Source organism: Malus domestica, chromosome 16, assembly GCF_042453785.1.
Source record: "Malus domestica chromosome 16, GDT2T_hap1".
In the NCBI taxonomy this organism is placed as follows: domain Eukaryota; kingdom Viridiplantae; phylum Streptophyta; class Magnoliopsida; order Rosales; family Rosaceae; genus Malus; species Malus domestica.
The window spans coordinates 34506715-34522989 of record NC_091676.1 but is presented as its reverse complement, the minus strand read 5'-3'; the positions used below and the strand labels follow the sequence as shown (position 1 = coordinate 34522989).

At 37.7% G+C, this 16275-nt stretch overlaps 1 protein-coding gene across 1 annotated transcript; it reads right to left on the bottom strand.

Annotated features, from left to right (window-relative positions):
• Positions 1-9923: 9923 nt before the first annotated feature.
• On the bottom strand, positions 9924-12435 carry LOC103405810 (protein TORNADO 2-like). The gene is made up of 2 exons (XM_008344819.4): positions 11340-12435; positions 9924-10365 (listed from the first exon to the last, which is right to left on the bottom strand). Exons 1-2 carry the CDS (start codon positions 11835-11837, stop codon positions 10054-10056), a joined length of 810 nt encoding a protein of 269 aa, XP_008343041.2. The 5' UTR covers positions 11838-12435; the 3' UTR covers positions 9924-10053.
• Positions 12436-16275: the final 3840 nt, after the last annotated feature.

Genomic DNA, 16275 nt, shown 5'->3' with positions numbered 1-16275 from the left:
CTTTTCAACATCCCCCCTTAATCTTGCTTGTGACGCCGATTGAGTTTCTCAGTCTGATAAAGACTTCTTGCTTGAGTGGCTTAGTGAATATGTCTGCAATTTGGTCTTAAGACTTCACGTATTCCACTTGCACATCCTTTCTTGCAATGCACTCTCTTATGTAGTGATAGCGGGTATCTATGTGCTTGCTCCTGTCATAGAATACTGGATTTTTTGCTAGAGCTATTGCAGACTTATTGTCGACATAGATCTCTGTTGGTTCTTCTTGTGGCATGCTTAATTCTGTCAGCAAGTTTCTCAGCCAAATTACATGACAAACACATGCGGTAGCAGCTACGTATTCAGCTTCACATGTAGATAGTGTGACAATCGGTTGCTTCTTCGACATCCATGTGAATGCAGTGTCTCCATTGAAGAACACAAATCCAGTAGTGCTTTTTCTATCGTCAGAATCTCCTGCCCAATCACTGTCGCTATATCCAACAAGTTTGTAGTTACTAGAACTTGAATAGAACAAGCCAAAGTTAATAGTACCTTTAAGGTATCGAAGAATTCTTTTGGCAGTCTTCAAGTGTGTAGTTGTGGGATTCTCCATGTAGCGACTGACTAATCCGACGACATAGAGAATGTCTGGTCTTGTGCATGTCAAGTAGCGCAAGCTTCCAACTAGACTCTTGAAAAATGTTGGATCTACACTTTCTCCTTCATCATGCTTGGTTAGTTTGACTCCACACTCCACTGGCGTGCTTATGGGCTTGCAGTCGTGCATTTTGAACTTTTTCAGTATCTCATTTGTGTAGCTTTCTTGGGAGATGAAAATGCCTTCTTCACTCTGCTTAACTTCAATGCCTAGGTAGTATGCCATTAGCCCGATGTCCGTCATCTCAAATTCTTTGGTCATCACTTTCTTGAACTCTTCAAACATGCTTGGATTACTCCCAGTGAAGATTAGATCATCCACATATAAGCACACAATCAAAATATCTCCATCTTTGACTTTGACGTAAAGAGCATGTTCATGAGGGCACTTGGTGAAGTTGTTTTCTTGGAAGTACTTGTCGATGCGACTATTCCATGCTCTTGGCGCTTGTTTTAACCCATAGAGGGCTTTCTTCAGTTTCAGAATCTTGTCTTCATGCCCTTTGATTTCATAGCCTGATGGTTGCTGAATGTAGACTTCTTCTTCAAGGACTCCATTTAGGAAGGCGGACTTCACATCCATTTGTTGAATCTTCCATTTGTTTTGAGCTGCCAAAGAAATTAGCAATCGTATCGTTTCCAAACGAGCAACAGGTGCAAATACCTCATCATAGTCTATTCCGGCTCTTTGACTATAGCCTTTCGCCACTAGTCTCGCCTTGTATCTTTCGACCTTTCCGTTGGCATTTTTCTTTGTCTTGTACACCCACTTGACTCCGATGGCTTTGTGTCCTTTTGGAAGAACAGTGAGTTCCCATGTTTCATTTTTCTCGATTGCTTCGATTTCTTCATCCATTGCTTTCCTCCACTTAGTATCTTGTACTGCTTCTTGGAAGTCGACTGGTTCACAATCAGCAAAGAGACAGAAAAGTGTAGGATTATCAAGTCTTTCAGCCACCTCATAGAGATCTCGTATACTTCTTGTGCGTGGTACTTCTCTTTCATTTAGGCTCCCACTTGATGATGTTGATGCTGGTGAATTGCCATGATTGGTTGATATTGGTGAAGCAGGTGGAGTAGTGGATTCTTGTTGAACCTCTCTTGCTTGCTCCATCGTCCCTTGTTCATTCTCTTCTTCAAATTGAGGAAAGAAATGAAGATCTCCTGCATGCGGGCCAAAATCCCATTCTTCTTCTTCGTCGAACGTCACGTCTCGACTGATCACCGTCTTTCCATTGTTTGGATTATACAACTTGTAGCCTTTTGAATTTGAGTCATAGCCGATGAAGATGAACTTCTCACTTTTGTCGTCGAGTTTGGCTCTCCTCTCGTCTGGTACATGTACATGGGATATGCTTCCAAAAACTCTTAGATGAGAGATACCTGGTTTTCTTCCACTCCATGCTTCTTGCGGAGTCTTTCCCCACACACTTCTTGTTGGAGATCGATTGGATAGGTAGACAGCACATGTTACAGCTTCTGCCCATAACTCCTTAGGCAATCTCTTGCTTTTGAGCATACTTCGAGCCATGTTGAGGATAGTTCGATTTTTTCTTTCCGCCACACCATTTTGTTGAGGGGATCTTGGAACTGTCAAAGGTCGACGAATTCCATTGGCTTCACAAAATTCTTGAAATTCCTTTGAAGTGAATTCTCCTCCTCGATCAGATCTCATGGCTTTGATCTTGCAACCACTCTCTTTTTCTACGGCGGCTTTGAACTTCTTGAATGCTCCAAAGACTTCTGATTTCTGCTTCAAGAAATAAACCCATGTTTTTCTTGAAAAATCATCAATGAAGAGAAGGAAATAATTATTTTTACCCAAAGAGCTTGGTTTTATAGGACCGCACACATCGGTGTGAATGAGCTCAAGTGGCTTCTGGGCTCTTGTGGTCGACTCCTTTGGAAAGCTTTTCCTGAATTGTTTTCCAAGTAAACATCCTTCACAAACTTGATCAGGGTGGCTGATGCACGGTAATCCTCTCACCATCTCCTTCTTAGATAATAACTCCAATCCCCCGAAGTTAAGATGCCCAAAACGAAGATGCCAAAGCCAAGATATGTCTTTGTAACATATCTTGAGACACTTTGCAACATCGTTTTGAATGTTCATGGGAAACATCCTATTCTTTGACATTTTCGCCTAGGCAATTAATCTTCCTTTGTCATCTCTAAGAAAAAGGATATAATTTTTTGTATGAAAATCATAACCTTTTTCTAAGAGTTGACCCAAACTCAAAATGTTGCTTTTCATATTGGGAACGTAGTAGACATTTGAAATTAATTGGTGACCGCCATTTTCAAGGGGAATAAGGATGTTACCTTTTCCTTTTACGGGTATTTTGGATTCGTCTCCAAAAGAAACGTTGCCACTCACTGATTCATTGAGCTCTACGAACACGCTTCTTTTTCCACACATGTGGTTGCTGGCGCCGGTGTCAAGATACCATGTATAGTCTTGGTCTCCATCATTGTTCTTGCATGCTAGTAGCACAACGCCATTCTCTTCTTTATCTTCTTTCACATAATTGACCTTCTCATCAAGTCTGTTGTTTGGAGCTCTACATTCCCAAGCATAATGCCCGAACTTTTGACAATTATAGCATTGAACTTGAGATTTTTCATACCTCAAGTTTGAGCGTCCTCTCCCACGACCTTTTGTTGAGCTTTCTCCTCTTTCGTAGTTGCTATGGTTGTTGAAGTTCCAACTTCGTCCACGTCCATGTCCACGCCCACGTCCGCGACCTCGGCCACGACTTCTTTCGTTTTGGCTTCTCTCGTTGTCGAAGCTTTCTTCTTTCTTCTTTGGCTGAACATGCGTCTTGAGAAGCTGCTCATCATTCCCTTGCCTCTTCTTATGTTTCTCTTCATATGCTTGTAGCGAGCCCATTAAATGCTCTATACTGATTTCTTCCAAGTCTTTTGTCTCTTCAATCGTCACAACAATGTGCTCGAATTTGGGGTCCAACGAGCGTAGTATCTTCTCCATAATTCTAACATCTTCTAATTTTTCACCGTTTCTTTTTAATTGATTGGAAACGGCTAAAACTCTTGAGAAGTAATCGGAGATTGATTCAGACCCTTTCATTTGTAAGGATTCGAACTCACCTCTTAATACTTGAAGACGAACCTTTTTCACTTGTTCGGCTCCTTTGTAAGAGGTTTGAAGCTTCTCCCATGCTTGCTTGGCGGAGGTTGCACTTGAGACCTTCTCAAAACCATTGTCATCTAATGCTTGGTAGATGAGGTAGAGAGCCTTCTTGTCTCTCTTTCTTGAATCTTTCAAACTCTCCTTCTGGGGTTGGGACAGAGTAGCTTCATCTTCTGGCTCAGTGTAGCCTTTCTCCACGACTTCCCATACATCATGTGCTCCCAAAAGGGCCTTCATTTTGATACTCCAATTATCGAAGTTGTTGTTGTTGAGCACTGGAACTTGGAAAGCTGCCATAGCGTTGTTAGCCATGGCTCTGATACCACTTTGTTGGGATTTAAAAGACTTCTCTACTTTGGAGATGTCTATCTCACAAATAAGAATGTAACACAGAGGAAATTGATAGGCAAGAGAAAAAGAATATTCAAGGTAACACTCAAAACTTTTCTTATTCTCACACAAACTAATACAAGAGAAATCACTCAAACACTCTTGGAAGCTATGAATGCTTCTTCTACTTATTCTCACTTTAGAGAGCCTTCTTGTCTCTCTTACTTCTTCTTCTTCTTTCTCACTTCTCTTTTCTTCTTCTTATGTCTTTCATTACAACATACTCACCTATATTTATAGGCAAGCATAACCAACCATACCAAGTGTGAATACCAAGTGTGAAATCATCCTGGCCATTATTCTTGATTCTCTTAAAGTAGCCCACCAACATAGACTTTGCTTATGAACATAATGAACACATGCCATATTCATGCTAGAATTGTCTAGCATTTTTCAATGCATGCATCCACCATTCTAGAAGCAAGATTACTTTTCAACACTTCTTGCCACGTTTGTCAGGTGTCAATTCCACATACCCCGCATGAGTGTTTGCATGTTGTTGCAATCGGTGTAGTCGGTGCTCACTGCTGCTGGCCACGTTTGTTTGCTGGTTGTCGGTGATCGCAGCTGCCACTCACAGTTACTGACTCATCATGGCTTGCATGATCATAAGTATGTTTCTCATTGAGCAACAGCACATTATAGGTGCTTTGGTGTAACAGACCATCATCATTACACATACTTAATTTCTTATAATTGATCTGTAATTTCAACCAAGGCTGCTGCAATCGGTGAATGTTCAGCATCATTCCCCATTTAATCATCTTCTTCAAATATAAGATTGTCATTGTCCATCTCTAACTCCATAAACAACTTGGTAGATTAGTCTTACAAATCGTACTCCTTACTATGTCCATTAGGGTTCTCCTTCTTTTCTTAGCCACTTCGTTTTGCTCGAGATTTCTAGTGTGGTGTATTGAGCTACAATTCCATTTTCTTGTAGAAAAAGAAAAAAGGGCAAATGGACTAAGATGTCTGCCAGTTTGAGTGTATCTACCATTGTATTCACCTCTCCTATCAGACCTAACCTCCTTAAATTTTTTTTTTTTTTTTCTTCCAATTGGTTTTCGATGTCAATTTTGAAATCTTAAAGTTTCAAGTGCATTTGATTATTTTGAATTAGATAGATGAAACAAAATCAAGAAAAAGTAGTTTATGAAATATTTATGTCCCTCTATAGTTTGTGTGGGAAAAAAGACCACAAACGTCCGTATGGATGATTTCTAAAGTTTCTTTGCTTCTTGTTGATCCTTTCTTTCTACTACTTGTCATTTTTCCCTTAGCATAATCCACACAGAACTCAAAACCATTAAAAATTACGGGAGGCAAAATATCATTATTGACAAGTAACTCATCCTTTGTTTTGACATATGACCTAGCCTCTTTTGCTATAAGTTTGATGATTGTCGAGTCTTAGTATGTTCATTTGAATGTTAAAATAAATTCGACTTTGTTGAGTTTTATTTGATGTTCTCCTTGTTATGAAGTTCTGCAATGAATTCGTAACATGAATAGAAAAGCTAGAGTCAAGCCACCATTTAGTGCTAGGTATAATAATTAAATTAGACTCAAAACAAGCAAAAAAGTTTTTACCTTTCTTCATATGGCAAGCCAAGCCTTATACAAAAATAATGTTTGAGAATCGATGGCTTGTTAGGTTTGGTGTTTCTTTTAGGAGAGGGAACCCTTTTGGTAGAATTCTTTCTAGTATCGGTGGTTAAGGGTGTATGTGCCTCGGTGGTACTTCGTACATAGTTCAAAGACTTAATCTTCTCATTTTCAAACTTTTTCATCCTTTCCTCCTCACTCACACATACTGAAATTAACTCATTCACATCCCACTTTTCACGCAATGCATTGTAGGACAATTTGAGATGTGTATAACTATCAGGCAGGGAACTCAATATCACATGTACCAAGAAAGTTTCAGGGATTAGTACCTCGAGAGCTTTGAGTTTTCCAGCGATGTCCACCATTTTTAAAATGTACTCACACACACTCTCTATGCCATCATGTCTCATGGTTGTCAGTGAATTCATGAGATTACCTGTTTCAATTTTTGGTGACTCTTGGTACTTTTCTTCAATGGACTTACGGAAATTGTTTGCATTGGTAGCATCCGTCTCAGTTTTTGGTGACTCTTGGTACTTCTGGTCAATGGACTTGAGAAATCCTTTGCATTGGTAGCATCTGTGAAGGCTCCTCGAACCACATCAATCATGCTTCTTTTGATAATCAATAAGGAAATTCTGTTTGATTTGTGCCACTTTTCATATTTAGACTTCTGACTTGAGGTGCTTCCATCTGTTCGTGTAGGGGGCTCTTCAGTTCTAAGTGCTAAGTCCCAATCCATGACACCTAGCACGATCTCAAGATCTTGCTTCCATTTCTTATAGTTGACACCAGTGAGTGGTTTAACTGTATTAAGGTGCATGGAGCTAGGATTCATAACTGTCAAAGCACATAGTTCAAGTATTAATCTTTAAATCCCCAGACTATAAATCACCTTTTCAACATCTTTGGATTGATGAACATGTGAAGACTTTCTTTAATCATATCACCTTTATAACCAACATTCGAATTTCTGTAATCAAAATTATAAACCTTTGTGGTTTGACAATAGTAATTCGATTCAAACATTCGTATATAAAGTGATATACTACTTAAATTCTAAGCATGAAAGAATGATCTTCTTTAGATGACCAGTGATCATGTCTTGAATTTAAGCACCATCACTGGTATGTATATCTGAATGAAAATATATGTCTTTATGATCAAGGATAGCTTTAGCTATCACTTGATCGTGTTCATATATATTTCCCTAATGATATACTACCAGTTCTGTAACCTGCGAGACAAGGAAAAATTTCTTGATGCCTTCGACATAGGGTTAAATGATATGTGAAGGGCTCTGATACCAAATGTAAGTAAATTCTGCAACGGAAAAACTTATTCACAATTATCAACTTAACCACTTACCTGTAGAAGACATCGTCTCAGAGAACTAGGATTAATAACTGAAGTTCTTCTGCAACTCTACACAACCGAAAGCAAGGCTCGCTCAATGGGGCTTGAGTTTTCTGTAAACTTGCGTGTCCTGTGAGAGAGCAGGGACCTCAGTTTTATACTTCATACGATGGAATTCAATCAGGATCCCTCCCATTAAGTGATCCTTATCAAAGAGTAGCCTTATCACCGTGAAACACTCATGCATTATATCAGCTAGAAGAGTTCTAGTCTTACCGAGAATGTATCTGACTTGAATCTCCAAAGAAATACAATTCCTGATAAGTCTACCACAAGTGTCAATCCTAATCTCCTTATCATTCCAAATGTCTTTAATCAAATCACAAAGTGTTTGCTCTCATATAGAACTTACAATAATGCCTTAATATGAAATGACAAAGTTTTACAGAGTCTTTAATGAAATTCTTGTGCTATGCAGAGATCCTTAACGAAAAATGTAAGAAGTTTTTCGGAAAATATTGTTGAAGCTTTATGCAATTTCGATTGGAAATTACAAAAGTTTTAAAAAGTAGGTGTCGGTGTGAGAGTAGTTTGGGTAAGTTAAGTGGGTATTCTAAGATAATTTTTTATTTAAAAAAAAATATATATGTAAGGTGATTTCAGTAAGTGACGTGTGTTAAAAAAATTGTGGAGTGCCAAAAAACCAACCAGCTGACGTGTGAATCATACTCTCTAATATTTATATCACATTATTAGGGTTTTTATATCACAAATTGTCCTTTATGTTTTGTGAACTCAACAGTTTGGTTCTCAATTGTCATTCCTCATCTATTGCTCTACTCATCAATGAGTTGAATATCAAAGTGCGCAACGAATAAGACTAACAAAATAATAGGAATATTATTAAACAAATAAGAATCCCAGAACGGCTACAAAACTCCAAAGGGTTACATTGTGAATGACTTGTTCTCAAATGAATAACAAGCACGCTATTTATAATAAACTAACCTTAATCCTAAAATGTAAGAAATCAAAACCCTAATGCTAATGGGTTAAGCCCAGGAAACCAAATATTCAAATAAACTAAAATCCTAATATTTTTCAACACCCCCCCCCCCGGCATCAAACTCATGGGGGTATACGATATGGGTTTGCAAACAAGCAGATGTGGATTGGTTCCGTTAGGCGGACTGGTAGGCATGCAAACTTGACTTGACTTGACTTGACTTGATTCTTGATTCTTAACTCTAGATTCTTGCTGCCAAACTAATTCTGGTTCAAACTGATTCTGATCAGTGTTTAGAGTATGAAAAGAACCCGTCACTAAATGGATGAGATTTTCATATCTTAATTGAAGCAACGAACGAACAAACACAAACACTATCACTCGAGTGGTCACAATTCCAAGCACTAGAATGACGGTCACAAAACAATCTCAAACAAGCCAACAACTCGTGTGGCCTAAACACAAACTTAACCATGTTTTTCCCCTTGGCCTTGTGGGCCTAAAACAAACAGCCAAAAAAAATTTTCCTTTTTTTTTTTTTTTTTATCTTTCTTATTTTCTTTTCCTTTTTCTTTTTTTCTTTTCTTTTCTCTTGCCTTTCAACTTCTTTTTTTTTTCTTTCTTTCTAGGCAGAGATTCCAACAGATTCAACATATGGCAAGGTGCAACAACTATCGGTGGAGGATGGTGGTGTTGCGTAGTAGGTCTGATGTGGGCGAGAGCAGGGGGCAGTGGGGCAGATTCTGATGGGGAAGCAACAGGCCGTCAACACAACTGAAAAAATTAACACATTTTTTTCCTTGCAAATTGTCAACAACAACTAGACAATCTGAACATGAACGACAATAGACACAAGCAAACGGATACCAACCCAAAATAGATTAAATCCTGAAGGATGAAACCTGCTTTGATACCAAGTTGAATATCAGAGTACGCAACAAACGAGACTAACAAAATAATAGGAATATTATTAAACAAATAAGAATGCCGAAACGGCTACAAAACTCCAAGAGGTTACATTGTGAATGACTTGTTCTCAAATGAATAACAAGCACGCTATTTATAATAAACTAACCCTAATCCTAAAATGTAAGAAATCAAAACCCTATTGCTAACAGATTAAGCCCAGAAAACCAAATATTCAAATAAACTAAAATCCTAATATTTTCCAACACAATGTTGTCTTTGACATGGTTGGATGTCAGACAATATTGGTGAGTAAAGCAGTAAATAAAGGACGATGTTGATGAGTTTAGAAAAATAAGGAAAACTAATGAAAAGGGCTTGAAAACTTTGAGTTTTAATGATAAGGACAAAATAAAGGGTAAAGTAAATAGTACCAGGATTGACTTTTTAGTGTAAAAATGTGGTTTTTCGTTAAAGTGAACAGTACCAGGTGCTTTTCGTTAAAATTCCCTTTAAAATATTACCAAACTAATGAGTTTACGCTATTTGTGACAAAAAAAAAATACCACAATATTGTACAATATTTGTACTAAGCTTTCTCTTAGATGTAGAACCTTCTAATACAAACAAGGCTCTACTGAAGATGTACTACGAAGTATAGTACAATAATGTAGTCTTTTATCATACGTAAATGGCATTGCAGCAGCTTGTGTCCTATAGTTGCAAAAAGTCTTACATGCATAGTTGATTTATGCATAAAAAGCATCTCAATGGGGTTTGTAATTCAAAAGTAATAACCAGCTTTCGGTTCCCTCCCGCAAATCATGCACGTACACCTTTGTCAACTTTACACAACAATCGAAGTTTCGCAAAATCATAGAACTAAAACTAACCAATATGATAAGAATGTTCATGTCACGAGATAAATCAAATTAATTAAACAACCTAGAGAAAGAAAAGGACTGATAATTCATTAATATAGATTATATGATAATTAGGTATAGCCTTGCTTGTATTTGCGGAAAAGGTCTTCGGTTTTGGCATTCCTAAAGGCACAGCAGCCTATCAAATAAACGGCAACGAGAGCAATAAGAGTGATGAGCAATATAATGTTGGTTCTTCTCCATTCTTTCTTGAGATTAGCAAGTAATCCAGCTTTGCAGGAATCGCAGTTGAAGCAAAGTTGGGTCTGGTCGTTGCTCCATTGCAGGCAATCCATGTCGGCTGCGTTGTTTATGGGACTTATCCAGTACGTTGGATTCACGAACGTGTACCCACATTGTGTGGGTGGCTTACAGCATCCTGACTGTAAAGATAAAAAATTAAATTAGAACAAGGAAGAAGCTTCACCACAAGGAATAAAGCATAAAGAGATCTGTGAGGATTTGTGAAAAAAAGAAGAATCTCTCAAATGGAAGAGTAAAGTGGGTTTGTTTTGCTGAAATGGTTATCAAACACTCTTAATTTTTTTTTTAAACAAAGGATATGATCGACATTAAAGGGTGGAGGAGTGGGTCAAGCCTCACAATGTGCTAGCAATAATGTGATTCAAATTTGTTTTTAACAAGAATCGAACCTAAGACCTTCCACTTACAATAATCAAACATAAATGAAAACTAATATTAATTTGAAGAGCTGAAAATTATAGTGGTATTTGAAAAAGAAAACAAAATATAGAAAAGAAAGGAACAAGACAGGCAAGTGGTAGATTTTGAGAATCCAATAATGTGAGACACGGTCAAAATGGTTAACGCTGATATTTTTTTTAGCTTAATCACTTGTAGCCTAAGAGGTGTAAGGCTTTAACCTAAAAGGCCTATGTCATAATTAATAATGAAACCATTTGTATGTAAATCATAATTTGTTTTGTCAAACCTCCAATGTGGGATTTCCAACGCATTGGATTTGAAAAAAGAAAAGAAATGTTGCAATTAATTTTTTTCTTGCCACAAAAAATGGTACAATAAATTACAGAAAAAGAAAATTTATTTGAATTCAACTTTCTTATCTCTATGCCCAACTACAAAAAAATTAATCTACCAAATTTTCAAATTTGACCTTGAATAAATAAATAAATTCTATAAGCCCAACAAAAAAAAAAAAAAAACGCAAATAGCAAGAATGTACTCTCTACACCTTTTTATGGATTAAAAACACGTAACAACGTGCTTCATTAAAAAAATAATAAATTGGGGAATTCACATCCGATCCCTATAAAGAAAAACAAGCGAATAAATAAAAATAAATTGATGTTGGAAGAAGTGACAGAACAATATTTACCTGTAAGGGGGTAATGTGCGCGTTAAAAAAATCTTGAGCCATGCGATATCTCTGATTCAACTCATCACACATATTTGTTGAGCTAAGACAAGCTCTTATGCGTGCCCACTTAAAAGGGTTTCGAACTCTACGGCGAAGCCAACCGGAGTAATCATCAAGGCGATATTCCAAGTAAGACCGGCTCGGTTCGAGGTGGCCAGAGCCTCTAATGGTGACCATGTAGATGAAAACCACCAGAGCAGCAAGCAAGATTATAAGAACCAGCATGGCAATGAGGTAAGAGATAAGGAGCCATGGGATCCTCCAAAACGCTCCCACAAAGCCTGCAATGGCCACAACCAGGAACAAGATGCCTAAAATTATGACAGGCCATTGTAAAAGCTTTACACAAGAATTGTCTGGCTCTGTTGCTAGCCAAATTCCTGCACCAATGATTGGGATTGAGAGGAGCATCGCAACGAAGTTGATGGCTCCGATGACATTGTTGCTAAGTGCCATTTTGGAAACAAGATTTAGCAAGACAAGAAAGATATATCTCAAACTATATATCAAGGGGTAGGGTAACGAAAGCTAGGAGTAGCAAAAGCCATAAGGCCAAATTCTTTTACTATACAAAGGATAGTATGAATGGAAGAGGTCTAACCTTTAAATCCTATTGGCATCAAAACCAACACTTTTTTGTTCCTTACCTTGGATCCATGTAAAGCTAGTAAAATAATAGGTAATGGTTATTTAAAGCGCGTTTTGATCTTTAGGTGTAATTTGAGTGTCACTTTTTTGAAAAGGAATACCTTGAACATAATGAAGGGATAAAAGAAAGAGACAAAAGATATGAGTTGCAAGTAACTAATGCATAAATCATGGAAAGATTTGGAAGAAAGCAATTATTTGAGGACAATAATGCTTGTGGCAGCTGCATCCATGTGAAAAGGGCTTTGCCCTATAAATTTTGCAATGCACAGGGACATCAACTTTTATGAAAAACGAGTTTACTGATACGGGCATCATGGTCCAACAATACATTGTTATGTGTTGAAAACCTTCCTCATGTCATAGTCTTATTAGAATGAGAGGCCACAATAGTATCTGTTTCATATGAGTCATCCCCTCACACAAGACCCCAACTCAAATATGGTTTTAAGTCCTATGGAGTTGGCCCAGGTATAGAACTAGATATTAATATTTTTAGTTTCCTTTAAATATGATGGATTACAATCTTTGTTTTACCATAAAATATGGACAACTTTGTATTAAACATTCTGTCTATGACTTGTAGATTCCTTGTATGATTCTAATGAACCCATTATGCATTTTAATCACACGCTCATTATTCTAGAGCCTAAACTGGATTGGCAGCCATGTAATTAGCAGCATTAGGATTGTCATAGTACATAAACATAAGAAAGGTAAGGGTGACGTCAAGTTCAAGTAGCATATAAGTTAGACTCCTTGTATGACTCTAATGAACCCATAAACTGGATTGGCAGCAATGTAAAGTGTAGCATTAAGGTTGTCATAGTACATAAACACATGAAAGGTAAGGACGACGTCAAGCTCATGGAGCATGTAATAAAGCCATAAAGTTTCAGGCTTCAGCATAGGCGTGAGGAAAGAGAGATTTTTCAGTGTGACTGTCACACGAGGTGATACATCACGTGTCTCTATATAAATGGTAGGTTATGTATGTTAAAAGGTTAATAACTTAAAAGATTAAAATTTTCCACCACTTGCATAAAAACACGTAATGTATCATCCATGTTCCGGTCAAAATTAAAAAATTTCTCGTGAGCAAGAGATCAGTATTAGGTTCAACATTAAAGTAAGCTGCTTTTTGAATCCCTGCTCTCCCACTTCCCATACACTTTCATCCTCCTCCTATTTGTGCGGTCACGGTTAAATTACGTCAAGATTTTATTTTACTTTTTTTTTATAGAGATAATAAGACAAAAAGCGATAGTAATATCAAATATTGACGTGGCTTAACCGTGACCGCACAAATAGGAGATGATGGAAGTGTATGGGAAGTGAGAAAGCAGAGAATTTGCCTCCTTTTGAATCACCAAAAAATAAGATTAAAACCCAAGTAGACAAGATAGCCATACTAGAGGACCAGGATCCTCTCTCTGGATCCTTCTCTGAGGATCCTGTGAGGATCAATTTATCCTAACCCTTCAACACACATCCTACAACCTAAAATTATTTAAAATTAGTTTCCTTATTTCAGCCGTTCTCGTTCTCCAGCCTTCTAACCTATGCATTCTTTTTTGAGAATTTTAACGAAAAGCTCCCGATACTGTTCATTTTAACGAAAAACCACACTTTGACACTAAAAAGTCAATCCTAGTACTATTCACTTTACTCTTTATTTTGTCCTTATCATTAAGACTCAAAGTTTTCAAGCCCTTTTCATTAGTTTTCCTTTCTTTTTTTGGAACTTTAACGAAAAGCTCCAAGTACTGTTCACTTTAACAAAAAAACCATATTTTTACACTAAAAAATCAACTCTAGTACTATTCACTTTACCCTTTATTTTGTCCTTATTGTTAAAACTCAAAGTTTTCAAATCATTTTTATTAGTTTTCTTTCGTTTTTTCCTTCCCATTCCGACAACCAAAGGATTTACCAAAGATCAACCCATCAAATTACCCACAAGTGCAAAAGACCTCTCATACTCAAGAATTCATCCATCAATTTTCCAGAAAACCACAAATAAAATCTTTATTGGCTGCAATGCTTTCAAGCAAGAATAGGGAAAAACAAGACGGAAATGGAGTTGGGAAAATTTTCAACGGCAAACTCCATGGATGAAGAATTTTGAATTCTTGGAAATCGAAGACGGAGAACTCTTGAGTCACACACCACCATCGCTCCAACTTTGAACAAACAGATATAAAGGAAGAAGCAAATCGGTCAAATAGGCATATCATTGGATCCACTTCATTTTCCCGTTCGATCCCTCCGCCGGTGGTAGCGAGAGATGAAGACGAGTTGCTGCTAGCAAGGGCGAGGGTTACAAGGTCCCCGTTGAGCCTTTTTCTTCATCCCCAAACCTATGTTGAGGATTACTTGGTCGCGAGGGCAAGCTTGTAAGGGTTGCGGAGTATCTGAGTTTTGGGGAGAGATGAGTAGGAAATAAACTAGCATGAAGCAACGTCTTGTTTGTCGTGAAATAAATTAAAAAATTTAAAACCAAATTTGCTTTTGTTAAGAGTTAAATTTTTTTACTAAGTGTTGAAACCAAATTTGCATAATGTCGCGCATAGTGGAGGCACAAACTCGAGCAATTTGCAAAACAGTGAACAATCATATGCAAGTTTAAGACCCAGGGGGTGTGCTAGCAAAAAGGCTCTTAGATGGTTAAGTTAATAAGCAATTTTTAGATTCAAGCAGCGGGCAAGAGACTTAGAGTATTGAGATTCTGTTACCAGAGACAAACCTTATATGTGTGTATTTATACCGTACAGAGATAGACTTTTTTAGGATAGAGTCCTTATTTTAAGTCGGGAGAATTCTAGAGGAAATCTAGAAGTAGATATTACACCCTCTTAGGAGTTATGGTTACTTATGGCGCACGACAATTTCTAGATTGTAGGAACTCCAAGACTTATGAGGAATTTGATTGTGTCCATATCCAGATTAGATCTCATGTCTTGTGGAACAAGCAAAGTCATCTAGCGAAATCGCTCGAACTTTGCCTATTGCCTACGAGCAGAGTTATGGTGGCATTGTTGCTTTATCTGATCCAACTCCACTCGGAGTTGTTGAGTCCATGACCAGATTTCTGAAGTAACAATATTCGGATCAGCCTTACTCCGACCCTAGAAAATTATGGTCCCACAATTGCCCTAACTATGTATCGAAAAGGCAAAATGTTCCCCTTGAGGATGGATAGTTATCCAAAGACCACACCTTATGGAGTAAGCTGGAATACGTACCATTTGTTCTTCAAACTTTGTGTGGTGGTTCGATCTTTTGCGATGAAGTGGAGGCGTTTTGAATACCATGCCATAAGTCTGTAATGATGAAACTTTGTGTGTTGTTACATGTGCACGAAAAATAAGAAATTACCTTTGATACTCTTCACTGATGTTTTATATGAAACCCCGTTCCTAAATTTCACTATTTAAAATTATGTATCTTATATGTAGTATTCATATTCGTAGTTTCGAGGCGTTTATATTTACGGTGTATAAAATTTTTATTCGATAAGTAAAAGGATGAAATTGCCCATATTTTGTTAAACGAGATTCTTTGTGGATGTACTTGATATTTGCATAATTTTTTTAGATTTCTTTGCATATCTGGATAGTATGTGTCGATACAAACGTGTGGGCGCAAACATAACGTAAATTGGAGTTATAACGAAGGAGTTATTAACGAACAAAGTCAAGGGAAAAATGGTCATTTAATTATTAAATTTGGAAGGCTCCATATTTGTTGGAGCAGGAATGGCTAGGATGAAGCCACGTGTGTGGTAGTGATGGAAAGATGAGAAGGGAAAAGAGGTGTGAAACTACCCAATCAAGGAGGAAGGGAATGAGGGGAAATGAGGGCAGGAGATGAACCAGATCTCAAAGCCCTTGACCCGATGACCCGGTTCCCCAACCCGGTTTCTTCATAATTTTCGACCCCAATTCTAGCATTTTTTTCAGCGATTCAAGGCTCGCCACCACCTGCAATCTACAAAACCTCATCTGAGCTTCCATTTCCACACAAACTCTACGGTGATTGGACACGATTTCACGATGAATAATCGTTGTCTTCTCCGGCACCCACAGAGGAGATTCGCCACTCTGGCAAGCTTCATCGTCGAGGACCACCACCAAAAGACTCCTCTCAACCCCAGGAGCAAGGCCCAAGCATTGGATGAGGTGGTGAAGTTCATTTTGGTGACTGTAGACATCGAAATTTCGGTAAATAAATGTTGACCTTGTCT

Bases quoted from the DNA above. Each gene is read 5' to 3' on its own strand.
- LOC103405810 (XM_008344819.4), bottom strand. From the start codon at position 11,837: ATGGCACTTAGCAACAATGTCATCGGAGCCATCAACTTCGTTGCGATG. The intron at 10,366-11,339 runs GTAAATATTGTT...TTATCTTTACAG, and splicing joins CGCACATTACCCCCTTACAG to TCAGGATGCTGTAAGCCACC.